Source organism: Melopsittacus undulatus, chromosome Z (genome assembly GCF_012275295.1).
Source record: "Melopsittacus undulatus isolate bMelUnd1 chromosome Z, bMelUnd1.mat.Z, whole genome shotgun sequence".
Lineage (NCBI taxonomy): Eukaryota > Metazoa > Chordata > Aves > Psittaciformes > Psittaculidae > Melopsittacus > Melopsittacus undulatus.
This window is the reverse complement of record NC_047557.1, coordinates 96548666-96570699: the sequence shown is the minus strand read 5'-3', so window position 1 is coordinate 96570699 and position 22034 is coordinate 96548666. Positions and strand designations below refer to the sequence as shown.

Sequence of the window (22034 nt, the reverse complement as noted above, 5' to 3'; positions counted from 1 at the left end):
AAATAAACTATATTAGATTTAGGGATTTGCTTTATGGCAGGGAAAAAAAAAAATCCTAGCAAAGGATGAAACATGAAATTACCTCTGATAAAATTATCAAATAATAATATTGTATTTGTTAACGTTTTATCAGCCATAATCCAACTTTGGGACGATCTGAGGCTGGCATTTTAGGACCTGCTTGCATAGCATATAGAAATGTTACAGACTTCCCAGAAACTGATTCCTGCACTCATAAAATTTCTCTTCCAGTTTGTGTTGCCACTTCAAGAGTTACAGTTATAGATGAATCTAACTCATATTACATTTGAAAAAATAAATGTGCACTAAAAGTAATTAAAGCATGTTGGTTCATGAATAATACACCATTTTACTACTATTTGCAGAGTATAATGAGACAAGCTACTAAATTGACAATGAATGCTCTATTATGTGATTGCCAACTCTTTTATAAGATATTGAACATATTCATTTATTCTATCATCGTGTGCATTATCAAGCTATTGCTTTTTAATAAATTAATTTCTCCTGTGTCTCCAGAGCCTTACTTTGAAATCTGGCTGAAGGCATAAATGAAATTAATTCTGTGGTCTGAGTTTAACTACCAGCGCTGGGTGACTTACAAATACCGCATCGCAGTTGGCAGCCACCACACAAGGGGATTTCTATTGCGTGGCCACAGCAGCAGTGTGCTAGGCCCAGCGGAGGGACTTGGTTGTACTAGGAAGGGATGCCTTTTAATAGCCAGCTGACAGAAACAGTCGCCCCTGCAGGGCAGGGCTCTCTGACAGCTCTTGTTTATCAGGGGCTCTCTTTGCCAGTCATGCCCCTTCCCCTGCCCTTCACCCCCACCCACTAACACGCCGTAAATTGACCCTTTAATTGTTCAGCAGCCTAAACCTGGTGACACCATTCATTGACTGTAAAGCAGCACTTAATCCCTGGTTGGGTGATAGTGTCATTAGGAAAGTAATGTGATTGCAGGGAAGAATCTCCCATCTCAGCTGCAGCTGTGTTGGAGGAGAGGATTATCCGTGAGCCCTCGGCTGGGACTGCAACAACATGTAACGTCCATGCAGCCCGATGCTGCTGAGCTATTTCTCTCCATGGTAAACAACTTCTAATTGCTGCTGTTGACAGGACTCACCGTGTATAACTAACCCTGCTGCAATGTTATTATTTCTGAAGGGAGCCTTTCTCCATATTTTTAACAATAAGTCTGACAGGTGTCATATTAAAAACAGGGCTTAATTCTAATGCAACTATTCCCACCCGCCTTTCCCTTTTCATTTTTGTGCCTCTGTAATGCATGAATTTCTCCTGCTCATAAAGATTAAAGGAACAGCTTTGCTGGAAGGAAAATACTTCTGGTTTGTTTGTAGTCCAGGTACATTCGAGATGGTCTCCCTTTCTCATCTCTTCTCCAGCCACGCTGGCTCAGTGCTGGGAGGGAAAGAGAGGGAGAGAAATAAAGCCTTCCCTCAGATGAGAGGTAATTCAGGATCCATTGAAGTGAAATTTCAGACTTCTTTTGAACTGTGACCCTCGGCCGCCGGCCGGGTGCTCCGTGGGCTGCGCAGCCTGTGATGCATTGCTGACTGCTGTCCACCAGAGACCAAGCCCAGGCCAGCAGTTCACTTACAAGTTTACACTGGATTTAAGTCAAAATGCTAAAACGCTGGTGTTCAATCACTGCTAACTGTGTGCTCGGCAGACAGCTCCCAGCAGACTCTGTGCTTGTAAAATCCAATACGCCACATAAAGTAAGGGTTTATGGAGGTGTAAGGGGTTTAGAAGACTTTTTTTTTTCCCCCTCTTTCCCCCCTGCTTGGTTTCTTGTGATGCTGCTTTTCAGGTGCTGGGACAGCTTTAGCTGCGTCCTGCACATAGACTGGGCAGCAGCACAAAGCATAGAGGGCTGCGTACATAAAGGCAGTACCCATCTCAAAAACCTTCCCCATGTCTTCTGCCCTTCCTCTTAGGCTGCCTGCAAAAGGCAAAGTCCGTTTTAAGGCCATTAGTTACATGTTGATGGGATGATCAGAGTCAGGACCGGCGTGGCTTCCATGCCCTTGCTGTCTTTCTCCTCCTTTTGCAAAGAGCTGACACATTTCATGCCCGCAAGCACCACACGCATTTCTCAATCCCCGCTAAGAACATTACAGAGCTGCTCAAACTGCCACTGTTAAAGGCTAATGCCAGCTCAAGGGAAAGGGTGCCTGCTTTGCCCGGAGGGATCATGGAAATCCAATGTACAAAGCCCCTAATTTAGACTGTGCTCACATATCCACGGGCACTGCACCAGACCCGCGTCAGGTTTCCATATGAACAATGTGCATGGTGCAGACTTCAGTCCCAAAGCATTGAGCTTTTATAACAGATCTTTCAAAAGAGTGAAGATAACCAGCCAAAATAACCTCACTGGGCATTTGGTGATCTGTTCTGTACCCCCTAGGGTAGATGATTTTCTGGGGCTATAAATATTTTATAATATAAAAGATATTATTTCTTCCTCTTTTTTTTTTTTTTTTTTTTTTGTATAAGCAACTGCCCAGCAAATTGATAAGAGCCCTTTTTAATTAGATAGTGAAGTTGTATGGGTAATGTTCCATATAAAAGGTCTATAAAGCACAGTAGAATTAATAAAATGACTACTTCTCATTTAATTCAGGTCCGCAAAAGGAATCCGTATGTCTTGCTTTGGTCTGTTTGTAGTACATCTCTCCACCACCCAGCCATGAACTGATTAAAATCACATTCCTCACTTAAAACCAGAGCCCAGTTATTAAGAGATACTGGATAGTAATTAAGGTCTGTGCATAGACACATGAACCCCCATGAAAAAAATACCAAAAGGAATCATTGTGCATTACTTGGATTATATGCAAACACAGCTCATGTTGACAGCTACCTCTGGATGACTCCATCAGTACACACTTTATCTCCAGCTGTCCAAGTAATTTTCCCAGGATTTCGTCCCTCTTTTTCACTCCTCTCCACACAGATGGATTAGAGCAACAAACGGTTTACATGCTGCACATCATTAGCTATCCTCCCTCACTACCCAGCAGATAACAACTGGGCTCTATCATCAGGACATTCATAACACCTTGACACTTTTACAACTATGCTGTTCTCTGCCAGAGCAATCTTCTCTTTTAAAGCATGAAGCTAATTCACGAAACACCCGTTGGAAAGTACTCTACAAACGCAACAGAGGTGGGGGAGAGAAAAAAAAGCACAGCCCAGAAAAGGCATCTAGTAAATAACATAGTTAGCACTGTAAAAAAATAAAAATCAAGAGAAAACCAGCATATTCTTTCTCTCTAAGCTGTCTCTATTTTTTTCCCATTGCCTCCATCCCACAGTGGAGGATATCAGCAGACAGGCATGCATCTGTGTGCCACATTTCAATGCTTCCATCACTGTGTCATCTTCAGTGCCTGGCATCAGCCTAGGTCTCTGTGGTTGCAGGCTGAAGCAGGCAGACACACTGGCTGTGAGGGTCCCTGTTTGGGAGCTGTGCTCCTGGCGGTGGCTTGGCTGCTTCCCCTGGGGATGGGTTTCTCTAAGGAACCTCATTTCAAAGAGATTGCTTCAGGGATTTGGTCAGCAGTGTGTTTACTGCTGGGTATTGCCAACAGTTTTCCTAAACTGCCTCCAGTGTCAGGACATCCTGACTCTAAAAGATTTGTTAATAAAACAATGTATTCCTTGCATAGGTTGGGATCCTGCTTCAGAGACCACAGACATGGACTTACATTTAAAGTAAAAGAGAATCCTACATCAGTGACTGTGGATGGAAATACATTTTAGCAGCATTTTCCAAGCTTCTCAGCATGCCCCCCTGCCGCCCCAGCAACACATTTTAATGTATAGTACACGCTTGTTTAAAAAAGAAATACATAAGGAGAAAGAGTAATTACCGTAGCTTAAATTCAACCTGATAAGAAGGGCTTGCACAGTCTGAGCAGCTGTTCCACTGCCATTCAGATTATGAAAATATAATCCTAGAGAACCTTGTCAAGATAAATACAGAGCATGAAATGTATAGGCAATTTTTCCCCAGCCACATATAATGATCAATTCCAAAGCCACAAGTGATACCAAAGGACAAAATAAGATCTGTCTAGACTTTCTCACTTACAAGATATTGATCATTCCAATGGTAAACTGGTTAGTATAAGTGTGTTTGGCTTGAAAGGTTATGAGCTTAACACCTGACAAGGAGTTATTCAACCTTGATATAAGTAAAATTATTGCTGTGTTGCTGGAAAGACTTTCTCTAATAAAAATCCCTACCTGGTCTGAGAATATCTGAAATTTGTCTTCCAGATGTCAAAAGAAAAAATGGGGAGGGAAAGAAGAAGTCAAGACTTGGTATGGGTTTATGCTGGTTCACCCTCTCTGTAATTTGGAAGTAGAGGTCCCAGCAGTCAGCTGCTTTCTGGGCAGACCATGGCAACATCTGCTGCATGGACAGCAGCAGAAGCTAACACTGATTGAAATGGCTCCTCAACTCCCCTAAGATGTTCTGGTGGCTCCTCATTTCCAACAAGGGGTTTTGATTGCTGACCTACAGATCACTTGCAGATCCAGGACATATATCTAGGAGCAAAAACAATCACCATTAACATGGGACATGTTGATGTTGGAAGAAAAACAGAGGGGAGAAGCGAAAGCAATGCCCTTCTGTATGTGGGTGAGAAATGCTCTGCAGCCTCGCCCTCCAATGCTTCCCCTTCAGAAAGTGCTGTTGGGTTTCAGCAGGGCAACAGAGACACAGTCCTTACCCAGCTGCCTCCTTTTTTATGGGGATAACTTGTGAGTGCTTATTAGGACTATTAGGAGCTTTATGTAAATTTGCTGGATCTTCTCCAAGCGCTATAAATACCTGATCTATTTTGCTTTATTCAGTTCTTTTTGTTTTGCTGATATGATACTAGTTAAGGTTAATGGGGTTTGCTTTAATATTAGACACAGGATCACTTAACTACCTTTAATGAACACTGGAGTCAATCTATTGTGAAGTAATTCACACAGACATTGCCTCAGGTAAATCAACCAGAAAAATGTAAGCCACTCAAATAAATAAATCTGACCAGCTGTAAATGTGCCAAATTTTACACCAAAATATATTTGAAATCCAATGACTTAAACGCATCCAGGATATTAAAATGGAGGGTTTGGAGTCTATTTCTTTTCAGATGCTTTTCCTTTTCAGTGTCCCCTGCACATCCCTCCTGTGCTGAAATCAAGCTGAGAGTGCAAGAAAAATTATTTTCACAAGTGTTTCTAATAGAAGCAAATGTTCTGCAGTTTTGTGCCATTTATTTAGAGTGAAAATGGTAAAAAACAGGAATAAAATAAAAACCCACCAACCTCTTTTATGCTGGCTCTCTCAACTTAGGAGAGTGAAAAACAAAGAGGATGACAGAGAAAAAGCGGAGAGAAAGAAAAAGAAAGACAAAGAATGAATGAGATAAAGAGTGAAAGAAAAAGAAAGGAACAGAAAGTAATTTAATCTGAGTTGGAGAAAACTGTGACAGTGAATTTCTAGACATGGTAATGTACTAGTGACAGTAACTATTTATTAACCAGAAATAGGAGCCAGAGGAACCTGACCAACTCAGTGAAGTTAAGGGGGTTAGCTTGCTTCATACTAATGAAAAACTATGTTAACGTTAAGAATGCTTTTACCTCGTAACACTGCAATAGTGAGCTGTGTACGGAGGAAAAACACCTCCCAGATACTCTTTGAAGGAAGGCAGGCAATCTCTTTAAGTACTGAGTTCTCATAAAAGCATGCAATATTTCAGCAATAAGGAATGACAGGGTGTTCATTATCGGTTATTAATGTTTGCCTAAATGGAGCACAAGGCCCAGGCCTTTGGGGGAGTGCAGAGCTCACAGTGTTGCTTAATTACCACCTCTGCTTAACCCAGCAACACCAAGCTCTGATTCAAAGCTCTGCTGTTGTATACTGGCTGTATGTAAGTATAAAAGTAATAATACATAAGTATAATTCTGTTTGGTTGTGAAAAAGAAAATATAATGCATTTGTGAAGGCTGTTGCACAGGTGCCAGAAGTTAATCAGCTTTTCTCCCCAGACAAACTCCAGAGAATACAGGGAATTTGGCTGTAAGCATCACAACTTGCAAACACTTTGAGCATACCACTAGTTTTCACACATTACGCTATACCAGTGTCTGGTCTATGCAGAACAGACTGGACAGAACTTTCAGGATACATGAAGAGAGGTGGTGTTCTTTCTGACATAGCCCTTTTATTTTAGTCCACCAAATGTTTCAGCACAGGAGCAAACTCATAAGGATATGCTGGCCTTGGAGAAAGGGCTTTCTGCAGATAGTAGAGTAAGACAAATGAGCAGGTTTATTTACTGAATGCTACTGCTACACAGGTGATGCAGCAGGTGTAAAGTAGGTCATATATTCTTTACTGCAGCTTTAGGAAAGACAGTGGCATCAGGTAAGGAAGTGGTCAAATAGTGAGTGGCTGAGGCTGTATTTGGGCAGAAGCTTGAAGGATGCCAAGGGCTTTGGGGAAAAAAAACACCTCTTTTTTCTCTGTTTAAAGCCAGGTTAGCTAATTCACCCTAAATCTGAGTGCAGTGGCTCCCAGGTTCCCCTTTTCCACTGAGAAGAAATTTAACTTCACAGATTGAGACTTAACTTACAGATATTTCAACCCTTATGTGCAGAGAATACAGAACATCACCTACCTGAGAGGAGCTTACACTAAATTAGAATTAGTTGTAAACTCAAAAACATAAAAACCAAATTGTAATATGCTACTGTAAGGTCTAGATCTCCTATGCGACAGCATCATAATTGCCTGCGTAAGTGTGGTGGGGTTTTTGATGGGAAGATGCTATAGCTACTTCTTCCAGGTGAACGTGTGCCTTGACTTTAACATCTGTTCAACAGCTAATCAAATGCATAATGATTTCAGACAAAAAAAAATCATGGAAGGCAAACTTTTAGCAGTAAGTTGTAAGTAATAAGGGGATCAAATAAGTTTCTATTAACAATGTGTCCTATTTATTTGTTTATATTCTGTCTACAGAAAATGTGATGCTGAAATGGGGATGACTTATGACAACCTTCTGGAATGAAGACAGCTACAAAGCACAAAATACAAAAAAATGAACTCAGAACTCAGAAAGAAACAAGAAAAAAAACAGCGTTTTCTTGGCATCAACAAGAAGCTCTTTATTTTTCCTCAAGTTTTCTTTTCTAAAAAAAAATTTGGAATTAAGACTTTGCAGAAATGAGACAAACTTTCTCTTTAGATTACAATATTCAAGCATGTTGTTTTATTGAATTTAAATTGTTAGAAAAAAGATGTTTGGAAGGGGATACTGTATCAGCAGAACTGAGAAACTGTGAACTTTCAAAGAAAAAACCCAACTCCTTAAAACTGTGAACTGAGAAATGGATGGAAATACCATTTAAACCCCTGATTACACTCTGTGTGTTCTTAAGGAGACATCCTCGTCTTTGCTAACTCTACAATATTTAGGGAATGGTTTACAACATATGTTTTTAGTATAATCTTTTAGGAAAACAAACCCCAGAAAGATTTAATTAGCTGTGACTTTACCATTTCTGTTCAGATGTCTCCTTGCACCTTCTTTTTCCTGACAGTGCAGATGTATTTGCAGCCAGCAGTCAAGAGCACGAAAGATTTCTTTCCTTAATAATCTTTTCATTTGCCACACCCAGTAAAATCCTTGTAGGCAAAAAAAGAATCAACATAGCTACCATCTCCCAGTCAATACCTAAAGCCTAACAGACAGTAATTATCAAAATAAAGAGGAAATCCCATATTAGGCTAAGTACCTACCCTTCAATCAAAACAACAGAAAATATCTGCAGCATTGCTTTTCTAAAATAAGACAAAAGATGCCTCCTTGGGTTACACTTTGAACAGGCTATAATCAAAAGAAAGAGAACCGAGACTAACTAAGCCCCAGGAAGCCGCATTGTCCCTTTAACCCGCAGTATTCCCCATTTCCCATTAGTACTTAACATTTTTCACTATGTTGTGACTGCTATTATTTCATTTAACACTGGTTAATCTGTATCTGAGGTATATGGAAACCCTCTAGATGATAAGATTGGACAGGTTCCAGTGTTGGCAGTTTTCGAGCGTGCACACACTCGTGTGTTTTGATCCTTCCAGGAGCTCCCTGTTATTTGGACTGCCTGCCAATTCGTTCTTGGATCAGCCTCTCGCTCAGCTCCCACAGGGCTGCAGCCGTCGCTTCGCCCTGCGCCTCCTGCGACGGCAGGCAGCGGCAGCAGTTGTTGAAGTACATCCCTCCCAGGCCCTCCAGCTCCGCAGCCGTGGCGCAGTACACAGTTGTGGCCGCTCCTTGTTGCTGGAATTTCAAAAAGAACAAAAAGTGAGATAGAGAAAAAAAAAAACCCAACTATATAAATATAGATAAAGATAGATATTTTATCATTGTCATGCTGGCTGCAGTCCTTTGAAGCTGCGTCTTAGGAAAGCACCGGTGGAAATCACTGCAGCTGACAGGGTAACCTGCCTGGGAACAAGGCTGAAATCCTGCTTAGGGTGCTCCCCTAAGCACTTAGTTGCTAAACACCTTAATGAGGACTTTTTTCTTTTTCCTTTCCTTCTAAAAAAAAGACAATCCTGAACCACAGCCCTGGTCCTGGGTCTTTTGGCCCTTCTTAATAAACAACTGATCGGCAGCAGGATAAATCTGGCCTAATGTAGCAGGGTCTGCCCAGGCAGCTTTCAAAATCAGAGCAGTTGAGCCAGGTATAAAAGAAGCCACTCAAAACTCTCTGGTTTCTTTTTTCAACACAGTCAACACTTACCATACACCTTGGGCACCCCTGCTTCCTAATCCTGATGGGGAATGCAGGCTGATATATGTATTTTGTTTGTTTGGGTTTTTTAAACCTCTTGTACAAAATTAACCTGGGCACTCCAATTAAGACCTATCATGTAAAGTGCAGTCGGGAGTGGTGCCAAACCTGCCCATATATCTTTGATTAACAGTTTCATTGTGGCAGTTGTCACTGCTGCCTTGTACAAACGTTCATCTGCTGCAGGCAGAGAGAGGTTCTGATTTCCCAGAGATGCAGAGCTTTCCAGTGTTTGGTGTTTTTTTGTTCTGTAATAACCATTTCTTATGTCTTCTAATACTTTAAGAAATGGAGTAGATGTATTGAAGGCTTTTGTGGATCAGGAGATCTTTTCCTCTTTTCCTTTCTTTTCCTTTTTCTTATCAAGTGAACTGTGTTCAAACAGGAAGAATGTGTTTCTCCAAATTTCTCCAACAAACCTGGAGACTGAGGCCACAGGGCTGGGATGAGCACCCTGGCACTGGTGATGGGCTACTCCCTGGCACAGATTTAAAGTGTAGTGCCAGAATAGATGTAAAAGAAGGTTAGAAGCTACTTTATAAACTCTAATTAAAAATAATAGGTGAGAGCACACAGCAAGACACAACACTAATTTAAAACCAATAGAGTTTATCTGGCATCTTATGATTATTTATGTACATCTTAGTCCTCTCTGTGGTAACTAATTATGAGCTGATAGGAATCAGAATAAAGAGGCTGCCAAGTATGATTGAAAAAGTAAATGAAGAGAAATTAGATGTTGCCACATTAGGATAATTTAATGGGGGAAGAGAATAGGCTTCAGTCTCTTGTGGTTTTCCTCCAGTCCTTTTTTTTGGCCTTTCATTGTCACAACCAAGAAAACTCAGGGTGCTGTTAGGGGGTCAACCTGCAGAAGACCTCTACTTTGCATTCTCATCCTTCGAGGGAAGCAAGCTGTTTAAAGAGCCCTGGCTTTCCTTGGCTGAGGCATCTCAATTTTGTAACAGCACAGGAAGGCATATTTGTTTGCAAGACATGCATTTTTCTCAGAAGATGGGATTAAACTGATAATGATGACTTCACAGCTTAGAAATTATCTCCCATCACAAGGTAAACCAAAACTGTCTGTATTAAGTATTTTGAAAGGCATATATTTATCAAGACCAAAATAGTTTTAAAGTTAGTATAATACATAGTAATCCTCTTATTAAACCAGTATCTTTTTTAAAAAAGAGAAAGTATCTTAAAGGCAGTAGGAGAAATCAAATAGAATTCTACTAAAAATAATATTAATAGAGAACAATAAAATTCGTATGCTTATTTGAACTATCCTATAAAGCTCCACAGCACAGGTATGATCACTGTATTCAGCTATTTAGAATGATTCAAAGCCCCTAAAGATTATCATTAGTTTTTTTGCAAGCAATTCAACTGGACTTTTATTAGAAAGGTAAAATTAAACTAAATTGCTCAATGCAGACTGAGAGCCCTTAAGCTACTGCTGAAGAGCATCCATCCAGCCAAGCTAAACTCAGGCTAGCTCTAATAGAATTCAGCTAATTCATAAAATGGAAGTTTGTCAGAGAAGTTTAAAATCCAAACCAAACAATAATTTATCTTTTTTAATGAGTCAAATTTGACGACTTTTAAACAAAATTCTCAGCAGGCAGGAAAACGCCCCACAGTATAACAGCAGTGCTTTATACCTTGCACAACCTAGACTTAAAAGAAGAGAATAGTTTTCCCCATGTGAGCGTAGGATATTTACTTTAAGCGATAAAAGATTATGTGGCTGGAAGCCCAAAGCACTTTATCTTGTGATGCCTCCAGTGTTTCACTGAGAACTGGATGTAAGCAATGTGCCATTTGCTTTTTGGCTGTGTATATCCTTACTTCTTTCTAAATGTTTCAATTGTGTTGGCTGTTTTGGAAGAAGAAAGTTCAATGGTTCTATCATTGAAGCAAAAATACTTTTTCTTATTGCTTAAGAGAAATGCAGTCATGTTTATCCCTTCGTTGACAGAGGGTAAAGCTTTAATATCTCAGAATAATGGACAAACTCATCAAGCCTAGGAGCTTCCTTCAGACGGCAAAACTACAAAGCAGAAGGTAAATCCCAGATTCTCAAAGCCATTTAAGCGTCTAATTTCCTTTGTTGAATGTGAACTAGTTGCATTCAGACACTTGAGGATCTGCCTAAGTGACTTGCTCATGGACAGATGGGAATGAGCGTCACAGAATCATGGGGATATGTCAGGAGGTCTCTTGCCCAACCTCCTGCCCACAGTGGGATGCCTAGGAGCCCTGCATATGTCATGCAGAACTGGAAGGTCCTCAAGGGACAAATTCCTCCTTTGCATCTACCACTCAGATACCACAAACCTCCGGGAAGAGCCAGAGCTGCAGATAACTGCAAAATGCCTGCACTGCCAGCCATGCCGAGCTAGGCTCAGAAACTGCTTAGTTTCTCACTAAATATTGTTTATCCCTCATGAACACAGTCTTTTGAATGATATCTTTATACGTTGGGCCTTATGACAATTTCATAACAAGTCTTAATTTTTTTGCTCATCAGCTTTCCTGTTCACATATCATCAGAATACGACAGCCGAGGATGTTAGGGAATCTAATTAGTAAACAATTCCATACTGCTGATACAAGATGAAACATTCTTAAACCGATAAAAAGAGCACTTTAATCACTGTTGAATGACTTTCAATGCCAAGCGGTTTGTGCCATGTCAGAACGTAATTTGAAGAAGATTAGAGTACTATATAAAATAATTAATGTTAACAACTTCGTTAAAAAATGTCTTAAACAATGAGCCTGTCAGTTGTCACAGGCTCTCCATGATCTATTGTGATTAATGCCCCCCCTCCCAACAATCTCAACTGATAAACAATGCTAAAAGCGCTGGGCAACCTAAACATTTCTTTTCCGTACGTCCGTCAGTTGTGCAGGGTGCTAATCACCGGAGCTGGGGGTCAGCCTTCTTTAACCTGCAACAAAGGCAGCGGGTTGCAATGATGAATACACAGGATAAAGAATTTGTGAGAAGCCCAACTGAATCTTTAATCATGCCTCAATGCCATTTCCGATCCAGTCAAACATTTGAAAGCTGCTAGGCAAGCACCATGCTATCAATCTTTCTAGCGCACGTAAAATTACCCGGGAATCTTGTTTTGGATTAAGTTGAAGAGTGTCTTAGTAATAAGGGTTCATCATTCTCTTCCGCAAATCATTTGTCAGTTTTGTAATACAATCTTCAACTGCAGCAGGGTGGGATTTATACAGCAGTTGCTGTTTATTTATAGTTGAGGCTCAAAGATCTAAATTATCCGGCCTTCCAAAATCCTTTGTTGAGATGAAAATACTAAGTAGTTACTAGGCATTTATAGTAGTTCATAGGCATTTATTTCATAACTGCTAGCTGTCAATTTGTAACTGATGGCACTGAATACAAATTAATATTGAATATCTTAATAGTAAAAGAAAAGGGGTTGTGGGGATACAGTATACAGTAAACCCCTCATTAATATATGTAATGCATCCATTAGTAGTCTAAGATACCATTTATGGTCCTGGTAAGAAAACATATTATGCAGTTAATGTTTAGTTTTTAGATATGTCTAGTTTTGAATGCATGTTTGTTTTCTAAAATTAGATTCCTGCTCTGAAGCAAGTTTACATACCAAGCATATAAATAATAGAAACAAAGCCATAACTTATCTGTATATGTATCAACTACAAACGAATAAGATCCACTCTAAACTCTGTTAAGGGCACCCAGATTGTGCTAAACAATGCCTGCCAGTGAGATGGGATCAGCTTCCCTCAAAAGGAGGTTTTTATTTTCTTACAAAAAATTAAGGATAAAGGCCTTTTATCCTGGTAGCCTGAGGATAAGTTTAGCAAGTGCATTTTAAAAGATGGCCAGTGGGAAGAAGTGGATTCAAAGTGACATGAGAGGTGAGAATTTGTGACAAGGGCCAGAGTCAAAGCAAGCAGCTTAAGTGAAACAAAAAGGCAAGTGCTTCCTTAAAACTCTTCAGGCTGTTCCTGTTATTCATCTCAGGACTATTAGACAAAGCAAACACACCGTGTGGATCTGTTAGGACACAGAAATAATAGATTCACATGAAAACATTGCAAATATACTATTTGTAGAGGCATAACTCGTTACACAGCAGTGTAAAGATGAGGTAGTATGAGCATATTCCAGATCATGGAACCAATAGGGTCTCCCATACCTTCTTTGTGCCTCTGAAAAACACCCCGAAGAGTTCAAATCCATTCTGCTAGAGACAGAAAAACTCTCCATTGGCTAGCTTCAAGCAATGGTCATTTCCTGATTTGACGTGAAATATAAAATCTCCTTGGAGTAACAAACAGAATGATATGTAGCCTATCTATCACCATCATGATCAGTTCCAGATTGTTGAAACCAAACCCTAAAGTTACAGCTGCAGTTTTATATTCCTCCAGCTTCATCTTCACCTGGGATAAATCCACAGAGGTCCATTGCCTTCTCTGGGGATCCACTGATTCGTAGTTGCTGAGGACAAACCCTGTTGCTTGTTGCAAGCCTGACACTGACATTCAGGGGGAGTGGATGAAGGGAGGTGCAGTGAAGCTTTGCCTTACCTCCTGGAAGAAAACTGCCCTCAGGGTGGACTTGTTTCCTTGTGGAATTGCTAGCTGGGGTTGTGGTGTAGTGTTTTCTCAAAACATACTTATTCCTTTCTCTGCAACATTAAAACGTTTCAGCAGATGAATGGAACTGGTAGTTTTTCCTATCAAGCCCAATTCCTGGCAAACAATGCAGAGTGTGATGACCTCTTCTGAAAAACACTAGCAAGTCTAAAATACTCATGTCCTCATTCAACCTTTGGGATTCCCCAGTACCTGAAGTGCTTTTAGGAGCAGTTGTAAGAGCTGTTTGGTGGTATCGGCTGTGGCTGAAGCCAGTCATAGCTGAGGGAGCTACTTCTCAATGACAGGCATTACTTTGCTCTGTTTCCTGTAACTCAGAGCTGTGAGGGATAGTCACTTTTTGTACAATGCAGTGAACGAGTTTTAGTCTTGCATGTGAGATGAACTGTTTGGTTCCTTCTGCAGTCCTTATACTCAAAGCAATCCCAGATGCACAGTTATCTTATGAGTAACACTCAGAATATGTATGTATTAGTCTCCTGTGAGAAAATAGGATTCCCTGATTGCTTTTTCAGCAAAGAAATATGAAATTGAGACCTGCCTTTGCTATTCTGGGTGAGTATGATAAACTGAAATCATATCTGCAGCTAAAAAAAAATAAAACTTTGGAGCTGCCAAATATGATCTAAGAAACAAATTGGGCTCAGCTGACTTCAGGTCCCATCTCCACCCAAATGCCAGCAGGAAAATGTGATCTGAACTGAGTCTGAAATTACAGTCTTTTCAAAGGTCTCACCAAGCCATGTCTAAACCAGGTTATTCTCAATCACTTTCCCTTCCCCTATCACCACATTTAAACCAGCAAAGCATCTCTTAGAAGATAATACAATGGTTAACCCAAAATCTATATCGTCTGCTTTTTTTTCCTCTGATGTATTCCTTTTTCAATTAATTCCCACATACAAAGACTCAAAACTCCATCAGCTTCTCTACTTGAGACGCATAGTTGGTTTCAAGCTGTAACTTTTCTTAGTGTCATTAAGACCTTTACACATTTACAGTGTTCTTTACATACATTATAGAAGATAAGTGTGCCATGTTCTTTGAGTAAGGAAACTGCAGTAGTTCACGAAAGAGGATTTATGTTCAACTGCTGAGGCATTAAGACCTAGTGATTATTTCCACTATTCAATATATGCAGCTATATTTAACTTGCATTCTGAGTTTTAACTTTGCAAAAGAAAATGTGTCCATCGTAATAAATGTATTTTGATAATGCACCATGTTGTTTGTGTTATGCAACACCCCATATGTTCTCAATTATGGCAGTGATAGTGCTTGAAAACTTCCAACCTTCAACATCCAGTGTCAAACGGATTGCCTGCAATCATTCCAAAGGAGGGAAAAAAATATAATACAGGACATCAAGTCAGAAGTGGGTTGGTTTTCTCTGCAACTTTTTCTTCCTTAGTGAACTTGGAAAAGTCACTTCAACCCCATGTACCTCACTTTTCCCAGCTGTAAAATGGAGAGAGTACTATTATTTACCCACCTCACAGGGGTGTTGTGAGGATGAGTTCAGATTTATGAAGTGCTTTCATACTTACTGCTGAAAAGCACAGTGTAAGTATAAAGTGTCATATTATAAACCATTGTTAAAATGAGTCGAAAATGTAGAACAAGGTTGGCAAAATAGACAAAAATATGACTACCTTTTAAAATCATGCATATTTTTCTCTATTGTATAAACTTAATTCTTTAACCTGGGAAGTTGTCTGCTGTACCAGGCCCTATTCCAGTCCCTTCCCTCTTTCACACAGTTTCTTTTTGCTCAGCTCACAAAACTTGGTAAAACTCTTATTAGCAAAACCACCACTGAATTCTTCAAACATGGATGCTTTAGAAGGAACCAGGCCCTGAAAGGATGATCCACCAGGTCATCTCTCCTACCGTTGGCATACGCTAGACAGAGGTATCATGGCATCCTAGGTGTGGGATTCACTTGCCTAACATAGTCAGACATCTGAGCTGCCTTCAGATATCCCACATGCTCTATAGCTGTCCTACAGAAAAGCACACATTTCGCATAGGCCTGGTATTGTATTTGCCGTCCTCTCACAGGTATCTCAGATAAAACCATACAATGTTTAAGGCAGCGCCAGACACCTATGTCTATTCAACCTAAATGTTCTTATCACAGCAACTAGAACGGAGCTGGCTCCGACAGGCTGCGCCCTATTCCTTCGGTTTCCCAGTATCTTATTAAAATCCACAATTAGCTTCTGAAAATTCTTTCAAGCCTGACAAAGAGCCATCTTAATCCTCAAAAACTTTAGTGAAGCATATGGTTCTACCTTGCTCAAACAGCATTTCAATAGCAGGAGAAGCAGCACACCCCGCAGGCTGCTTGCCCTGGCCTTTTTACCCACATCATATTTCCAAGCAGATCACTTCTGCATTTTCCTCTCCTGCCCGATGAACTGCCATTCACACCTGATTTACACTTTTAAGACATCACTGCTCCACTGAATTGTCAGTTTTGAGCACTGCATGCAAATTGCTACCATCCAGTATTGCTTCTCTTTTCTCACAGGCTAGTATGGAGCAGTGGTGTGATACTGCACGCTTTGCTCATTTCTGGATTTGGGAAAAAATCCTAAGGAAAATTACAGATCTTCATTTCAGAGTGTAATGGAGTAAGGATGCAATCAGGTTGACCATATTGTGTTGCTGTCCATTGTTTCCCCCCTGCCCTATGAACCAACACTGGCCAGTGGAGTGAGAAGCAAAGAACATGTAAGAGACAGCCCTCAAGCACCATAGCAGCTCTGTCGGGAACTGATCATACCTGAAATCTCTGCTACTTGCTTTCTGAGATTTTGTGGTGTATGTTTATATAAACATGAGTCCTATCATGACTTGTTGGCTACTGTCAAAAATAGAAATCCTATGGAGAATATTGGAAATCCTCCTAAAACATATAATCTTCCAGCTAAGGGCTGATTCTTCAGGGAGAGGGTAATTTGAAGAGTTAAGCAAACAGGTTGTTGACAATAAACATATCCTGCCAAAAAAGATAGATTAGATATGCTGTTGCAACTAAATCATCAGAATAGGGTTAGCTGGTGTTTGGACATACTTAGATAAGAATTAGCTGAAATCACTTCTTTTTTAACATGCTGACTTGAAATATTTTATGGTTTTGCCATGCTTTAATTAGATATATACTTTATATAAATGTATGCATACATACCATATTGTATATGCTGTACATTTTATACAGCTTTTTAATACTATTACTTGTCAAAATTTAGACTTTTTCATAAGCAGTATTGCAAAGAATGTCATCACAATACTGACATTTGGCTTCCTCTTTCATTGCACAGATAAATTTTTGGACTGACTTTGATTTTAGATATGAGTGAAAAAAACCCTTCATACAACACAATGCTCTTTAAGCAAGTGACCTTTTGGGACAAATATTTATCAAACTGTTTAGGATTTAAAGGTGAAGACTTTTTCATCTGTTGATACAGACACATATGCACGTACACGCAGAGGCACATACATATATAGTAATATAATGCATTGAAAAACCACAGGGTGTTATGATGGGGACATATCATGGTAAGAAATCAACTCCTAACTCTGTCTTCCAGAACCTAATTAAGGGAATGTATTTTGCAATAATACAGATCTAGCAAACAGGCCTCTAAAGTCTGGGCTTAGAGCTGTAAGACAGGCACTCCTGTGTTATGTATGTGTGATTTTCATAGGTAGGCTGTTCTAAAGTGTGCCCTGTTACTGCATCTTTCAGGCTAAAAGACACTGGCCTTGTTAATATTTCATTTAGTACATACTGTAGAGTCTCATTTATATTACTTCTATAATTAATGGTGATAGCTTAGGCACTGCCTTTACAAGGAGAGATCCCTGTATGTTGGTCAATGGATAATGAGAAACAATAGATATTTCATTCACCAGCAGCTTGTTGCTAGTTAGTAGGAAATTATTGTGTGTACTGTTGCTTTAATTGCCAGGGTAAATAATGCTGCCGCTGTGTTAGTGAACATTTTAAAGCACTTGATGCAAATAGACTAGAAACAAAACACACAAAAAAAATTTACCTTTATTATGCTATACCTTAGCATAGGGAGTTAAAAAGGTATGTCTTAAAACATTTACGTTCTATCATGCAAATATATCTTAATATGCATGTGCTGACTATTCAACTACTGTATTTTAGGAAATACAATTATGCTGCCTTTCTCTTCTCCTATGTAGACTGTAAATAACTGTAGATCTTTCTCTTGTTTTCCTATGTAAATATATGTAAATACTAACAAGCTATGCATGCTGATATTCTAGGCAATTTCAGGTACTTTTATAATCTGAAGGCATGTACTTGAACTGGTTTGCTAGAAAAAAAAATCAACTCTCTCAAGTCCTTTAAAGCTCATTAGAAATTAAAGATTTCTTACTAGACTGGTTCCTTCAATCTCAGTTGCTTTTCTGTTTATTTTTCCCCCTTCTTTGCCAAGATTATCTCCCAAGACCCTCCACAAGGAATGCATGCTCCAGGGCTGTTTGCTCCAGCGTATGGAGTCCCACCTCAGGATGCAATTCACTTCCTGACCAAGGATGTGCACCATTTAGATTCCACACCATCCCCATTTGTAAACCCCAACGGAGACCTGGGGAGGGGAGAAGCCTATCCCCTTTCCTCTGACCTCTCTTTCTGTTTAATGATGTTTTCTATTTCATTTTGTCAGCCTGTAATCCATCAAATAGGGATCTGATAACACTAGATCCAGGACCGGATTTGAGGGCAGATGCTGCTGCAGCCAAGAGCAGGCCGCATGTCTTTAGCCATTCTGCAGTCCAGCTGCTCACTCAGACATGCTCCTCTATTTGAACATACTCTTTATGATTCCTTTCTAGCATATTTATGACTTTGACAGATTATGTGAAAATAATTTGAAAAAATAGCTTGATAAATTTCCCTATTTCTTCCCTTCAGTGCTGTAATACTGTTTGTGGGAGCCTTTCAATTGAAGGAGTGTGAACAAAAATGAAATTACCTAAGCTTATAAATCAAGTAACCTCCTGCATACAAATTTGGAAGCAAGATTTCAAGTTAGCTCTGTTCTTCCTTCATTTTTTGTTCATGTAATAAATGAAAGTTTATGTGAGGAATATGGTAAGAAGAAAAAAAGTGATGCATTTATCCCCCAATACGGTAAATGGGGAAAAAAATCTCCCTCTGCATTATCTATGGAAACGAAATGCAATGACAACTTTTTAATCGAAAGAAAACAGCTTTCATGTCTGAAGATGCTTTTTCCAGAGTATCTGTATAAGAATAAACACATTAATTGACAGGATCTTCATGACTTTTTAAGTTTTTCAAACTTAGCTTGGTGTCTAGGGAAGATTTCTTTCCAGTCCTTGAAGACTCTTTTAAGATGAATGTTTAAAAAGCTGAGCTGACATGGGCATTATGTTCAAGTGCAAGCTGTACTATTCTTTAATAGAGGGTGTAGAAATGGTTCATAGGATTATTATCTTTCTACAGACAAAACCCATTACCTTCACACTAGGAGGGAAAAGCTAGTTTTTAACTTATATAAAACGGAATCAATTATCAATATCTTTGCATGGTTTCTCAGCTCTGCTGGAAAGCACTTGGAGAGCTAAATACACAGAGCCATTTGGCAAAAGGGCTCCTTCCTATGCTGGGCTTCTTGTTACACCTTTCATTTAATAAGATCACATCTGCAGAAGCAAAAATAAGTAGCAACGATTTGTATGCAGGGCTTGCACCCTGAATGTCACAAGAGGAGACAGGAATCACATTTGCAGACTGATCGCACAGCTACTGTTACTTTAGACTACTTCCCAGTAAAAAGCGAACAAGCAAATAAAAAGCAGTCATCGATGCAAAGTCAAATGCAGTGGCAAACAGCAGTACAGGTCAGAGCATCCATACAACTTGTTGTCTTTGGGGTGGAAGAAAAGTGCTCCTTCAGCAACCTCTGCCATCTAATCCTTACCATTGAACCTCTGAATAATCCTTTTGTTGCCTTTACCAGTGGTGTTTCACAGGTGCTTATGTTTCCACTGAGAAAAGGAAATCTGGAAAGTTAGTGGTGGCTTTTCACCACTGTGAAAAAGTCCACACATACCCATTACTTCTTAAACTATTACAAATAAAAGTCTTATATCTTTCCTAGACAAGTCTAACCTATTCCAACTTCATGTCCCTCAGCAGAGAGATCAATAAGTGCATTAGCCATCCTCAAAAAACCGTGTCCCCAGGCTACTTTAGCAGCACATGCAAACTCAGATGCACATAGAGGTGCAGTATGTGCAATGTATATAAAACATAATACCCTAGAAGCCAGTAATGGTGTTTCAGAAGGAAATGTTCATTATTAGACTCTTATCTGTTTATCCCATTCATGAGATCTGCTTCTACAAAGCACATAATGATAAATGGCACATTTGCAAATTATCTTCTGAGTGCTGATGAGAAATCAGCAACCTGCGAGTTACCGTGACTTTGAATGAGTACACTCCACTGCAAGTCTCGTTTGCTGAGATGCCTGCCAAATGAGTGCATTAGTATATTAGGAATCTAATAAATTGACTAACAAGCATTTGATGAAAAATAGCTGTACCATCCGTTACAGTTATCATCACAGTCAACAAGGCTACTGGGGTTGGGATTTTGAAGGCACCAGCTGCTGATAGAAGAGATGTTGCCATGCTGTGCCACATTCTCAGTGGCATCTCCCTCACTAACTGTGCTTCGTCACAAACTCTGGGCAAGACATTGGACCTTCTGTACTTCACCTTCCCTCTGCTTCTTCATGACACTTGTATTTACACCATTGCAGCTTTATTTAGTCTTCCTTGTCTTTTCCCTTTCCATGGCAGAAACTAGGACGCTGAATAATGGAGAAAACTCTTCTGACAAGACAGTACTGAATGAGTTTCTCTGACTATGAAGGAGCTGGAGGAAACACTCTCTGTTATACAGATCATCATTGTTTAAACATCTGAGACGATGTTCACATTTACAATCTGTAAACTTTAAGCTTGTTAATTATGATCACAAACATAAAGATCAAGAAGGCTTTGGCTATATTCACATACAGCAGACAGGCAATGCAACAAAATTAGTTTCAGGAGTGGCTCAGAATCCTACTCCTAACTCAGGGTCCTAGTAGAAAAATTAAAAGGCAGTAAATAGATCTTCATGCATCATTTAATGTGTGTCATTCCCTGTTTTGCTGCATAAAAAAGCCCAGTACCTTTTATGCATAAAACCGATGAGCCCCTCTTGTGCAAATGTCCTCCCTCTTTGGGAAGAAGCAAGCACTTGACATGTTCAAACCCACCAGACCTGCAAACCTGAGGCAGAGTAATTAAAACCCAGGGTTAGCTGTGTCCAGAGCCCTGTTGAAGGTTAGGCCATTCTCCTCAGCAAGCCCTGCATAGCCCACCCAATGCACTGTGGGTGCTTGTCACTCATCCTGTTGATGCCTGGGAGAGGACAGCACATGGCAGTTATGCTCTGTTATGCTCTGTCCTGGCAAAGCCCGTGTGAGCAAATTGTCTTTTCAAGCTAATTAAGCCTGTAAGTGCAATACACCCTTACATTCGAGTTTCAGAATTCTTCTGTGTGCTGCTTAATTTGTTTAAAGTAGAGAGGAACCCAATTCATTATAAACACCCATTTATCATTTGCCAACAAATCCCAGCGAATACTTGAAAATTATGCACAAGTAAGAAAAGCTCTTTCAGTACCTTCCCAAATCGGATTTCTACTTTTACCTGAGACATTTGCAAGATCCCCCAACTCTGTCAACAGCAGCTCTCCAGTTTTGTTTAGCTTATCATCAACAGACTCTGCTTTTGTGAGTGGACAAGTCATTTGAGTGTGCACCACAGTTATAATGGCCTGACTGACAGCTCAGCCAGATAAACACGAGAGAATAACAGACGTAGGAACAATCTGGGTATTCATTTTGTCCGTTCAACCGGGTTGAAAGGATTTGCCAGCCAAGGGCACAACACTTCAGGCTAATTTGCTCAGCCAAAGCACTGCCGGAGTGTAAGGCTGCAAGCAGATGACTGATGTTGGGGAGATCGGAATCCCCAGATGAGGTACTTATTATTCACCTCTGCCTCATGGGAAATGAAAGCACTATTTATTCAAATCATCCATTTGAAAGAGGAAAACATATAGAAATGAACTTTGTTACAAAACTTGAACACTTTTCACTGCTTCCCCACTTTTGCATTAATTCCATCTTCTTGTCTTTATCCATGTTGCTGTGCAAACTGCAGTGTTTCTCTTACCTTGCTGTTTCTTTCCCCCTATATGTGTACTTTACTTTTCACATCCTTTCCTTAGCCTTGTCAATTGCTTTGCAGTTTTGACCCAATATCTGACACAGGGTACCTTTTCTTTGCTGTTCATTTTCCTTTTT

The 22034-nt window shown here is 39.9% G+C and overlaps 2 protein-coding genes across 2 annotated transcripts in view; one reads left to right on the top strand and one right to left on the bottom strand.

Moving 5' to 3' along the window:
• MAF (MAF bZIP transcription factor) overlaps positions 1–7391 on the top strand; it is a 186076-nt gene extending 178685 nt beyond the window's left edge. The window contains exon 3 of the mRNA XM_034072677.1: positions 7088–7391. The gene's annotated coding sequence lies outside the window, so the exon portion shown is untranslated. The remainder of the gene's footprint in view (positions 1–7087) is intronic.
• WWOX (WW domain containing oxidoreductase) overlaps positions 7194–22034 on the bottom strand; it is a 525086-nt gene continuing 510245 nt past the window's right edge. Inside the window, exon 9 of the mRNA XM_005152159.3 lies at positions 7194–8405. Coding sequence (XP_005152216.1) covers positions 8217–8405 — 189 coding nt within the window. The 3' untranslated portion in view covers positions 7194–8216. The remainder of the gene's footprint in view (positions 8406–22034) is intronic.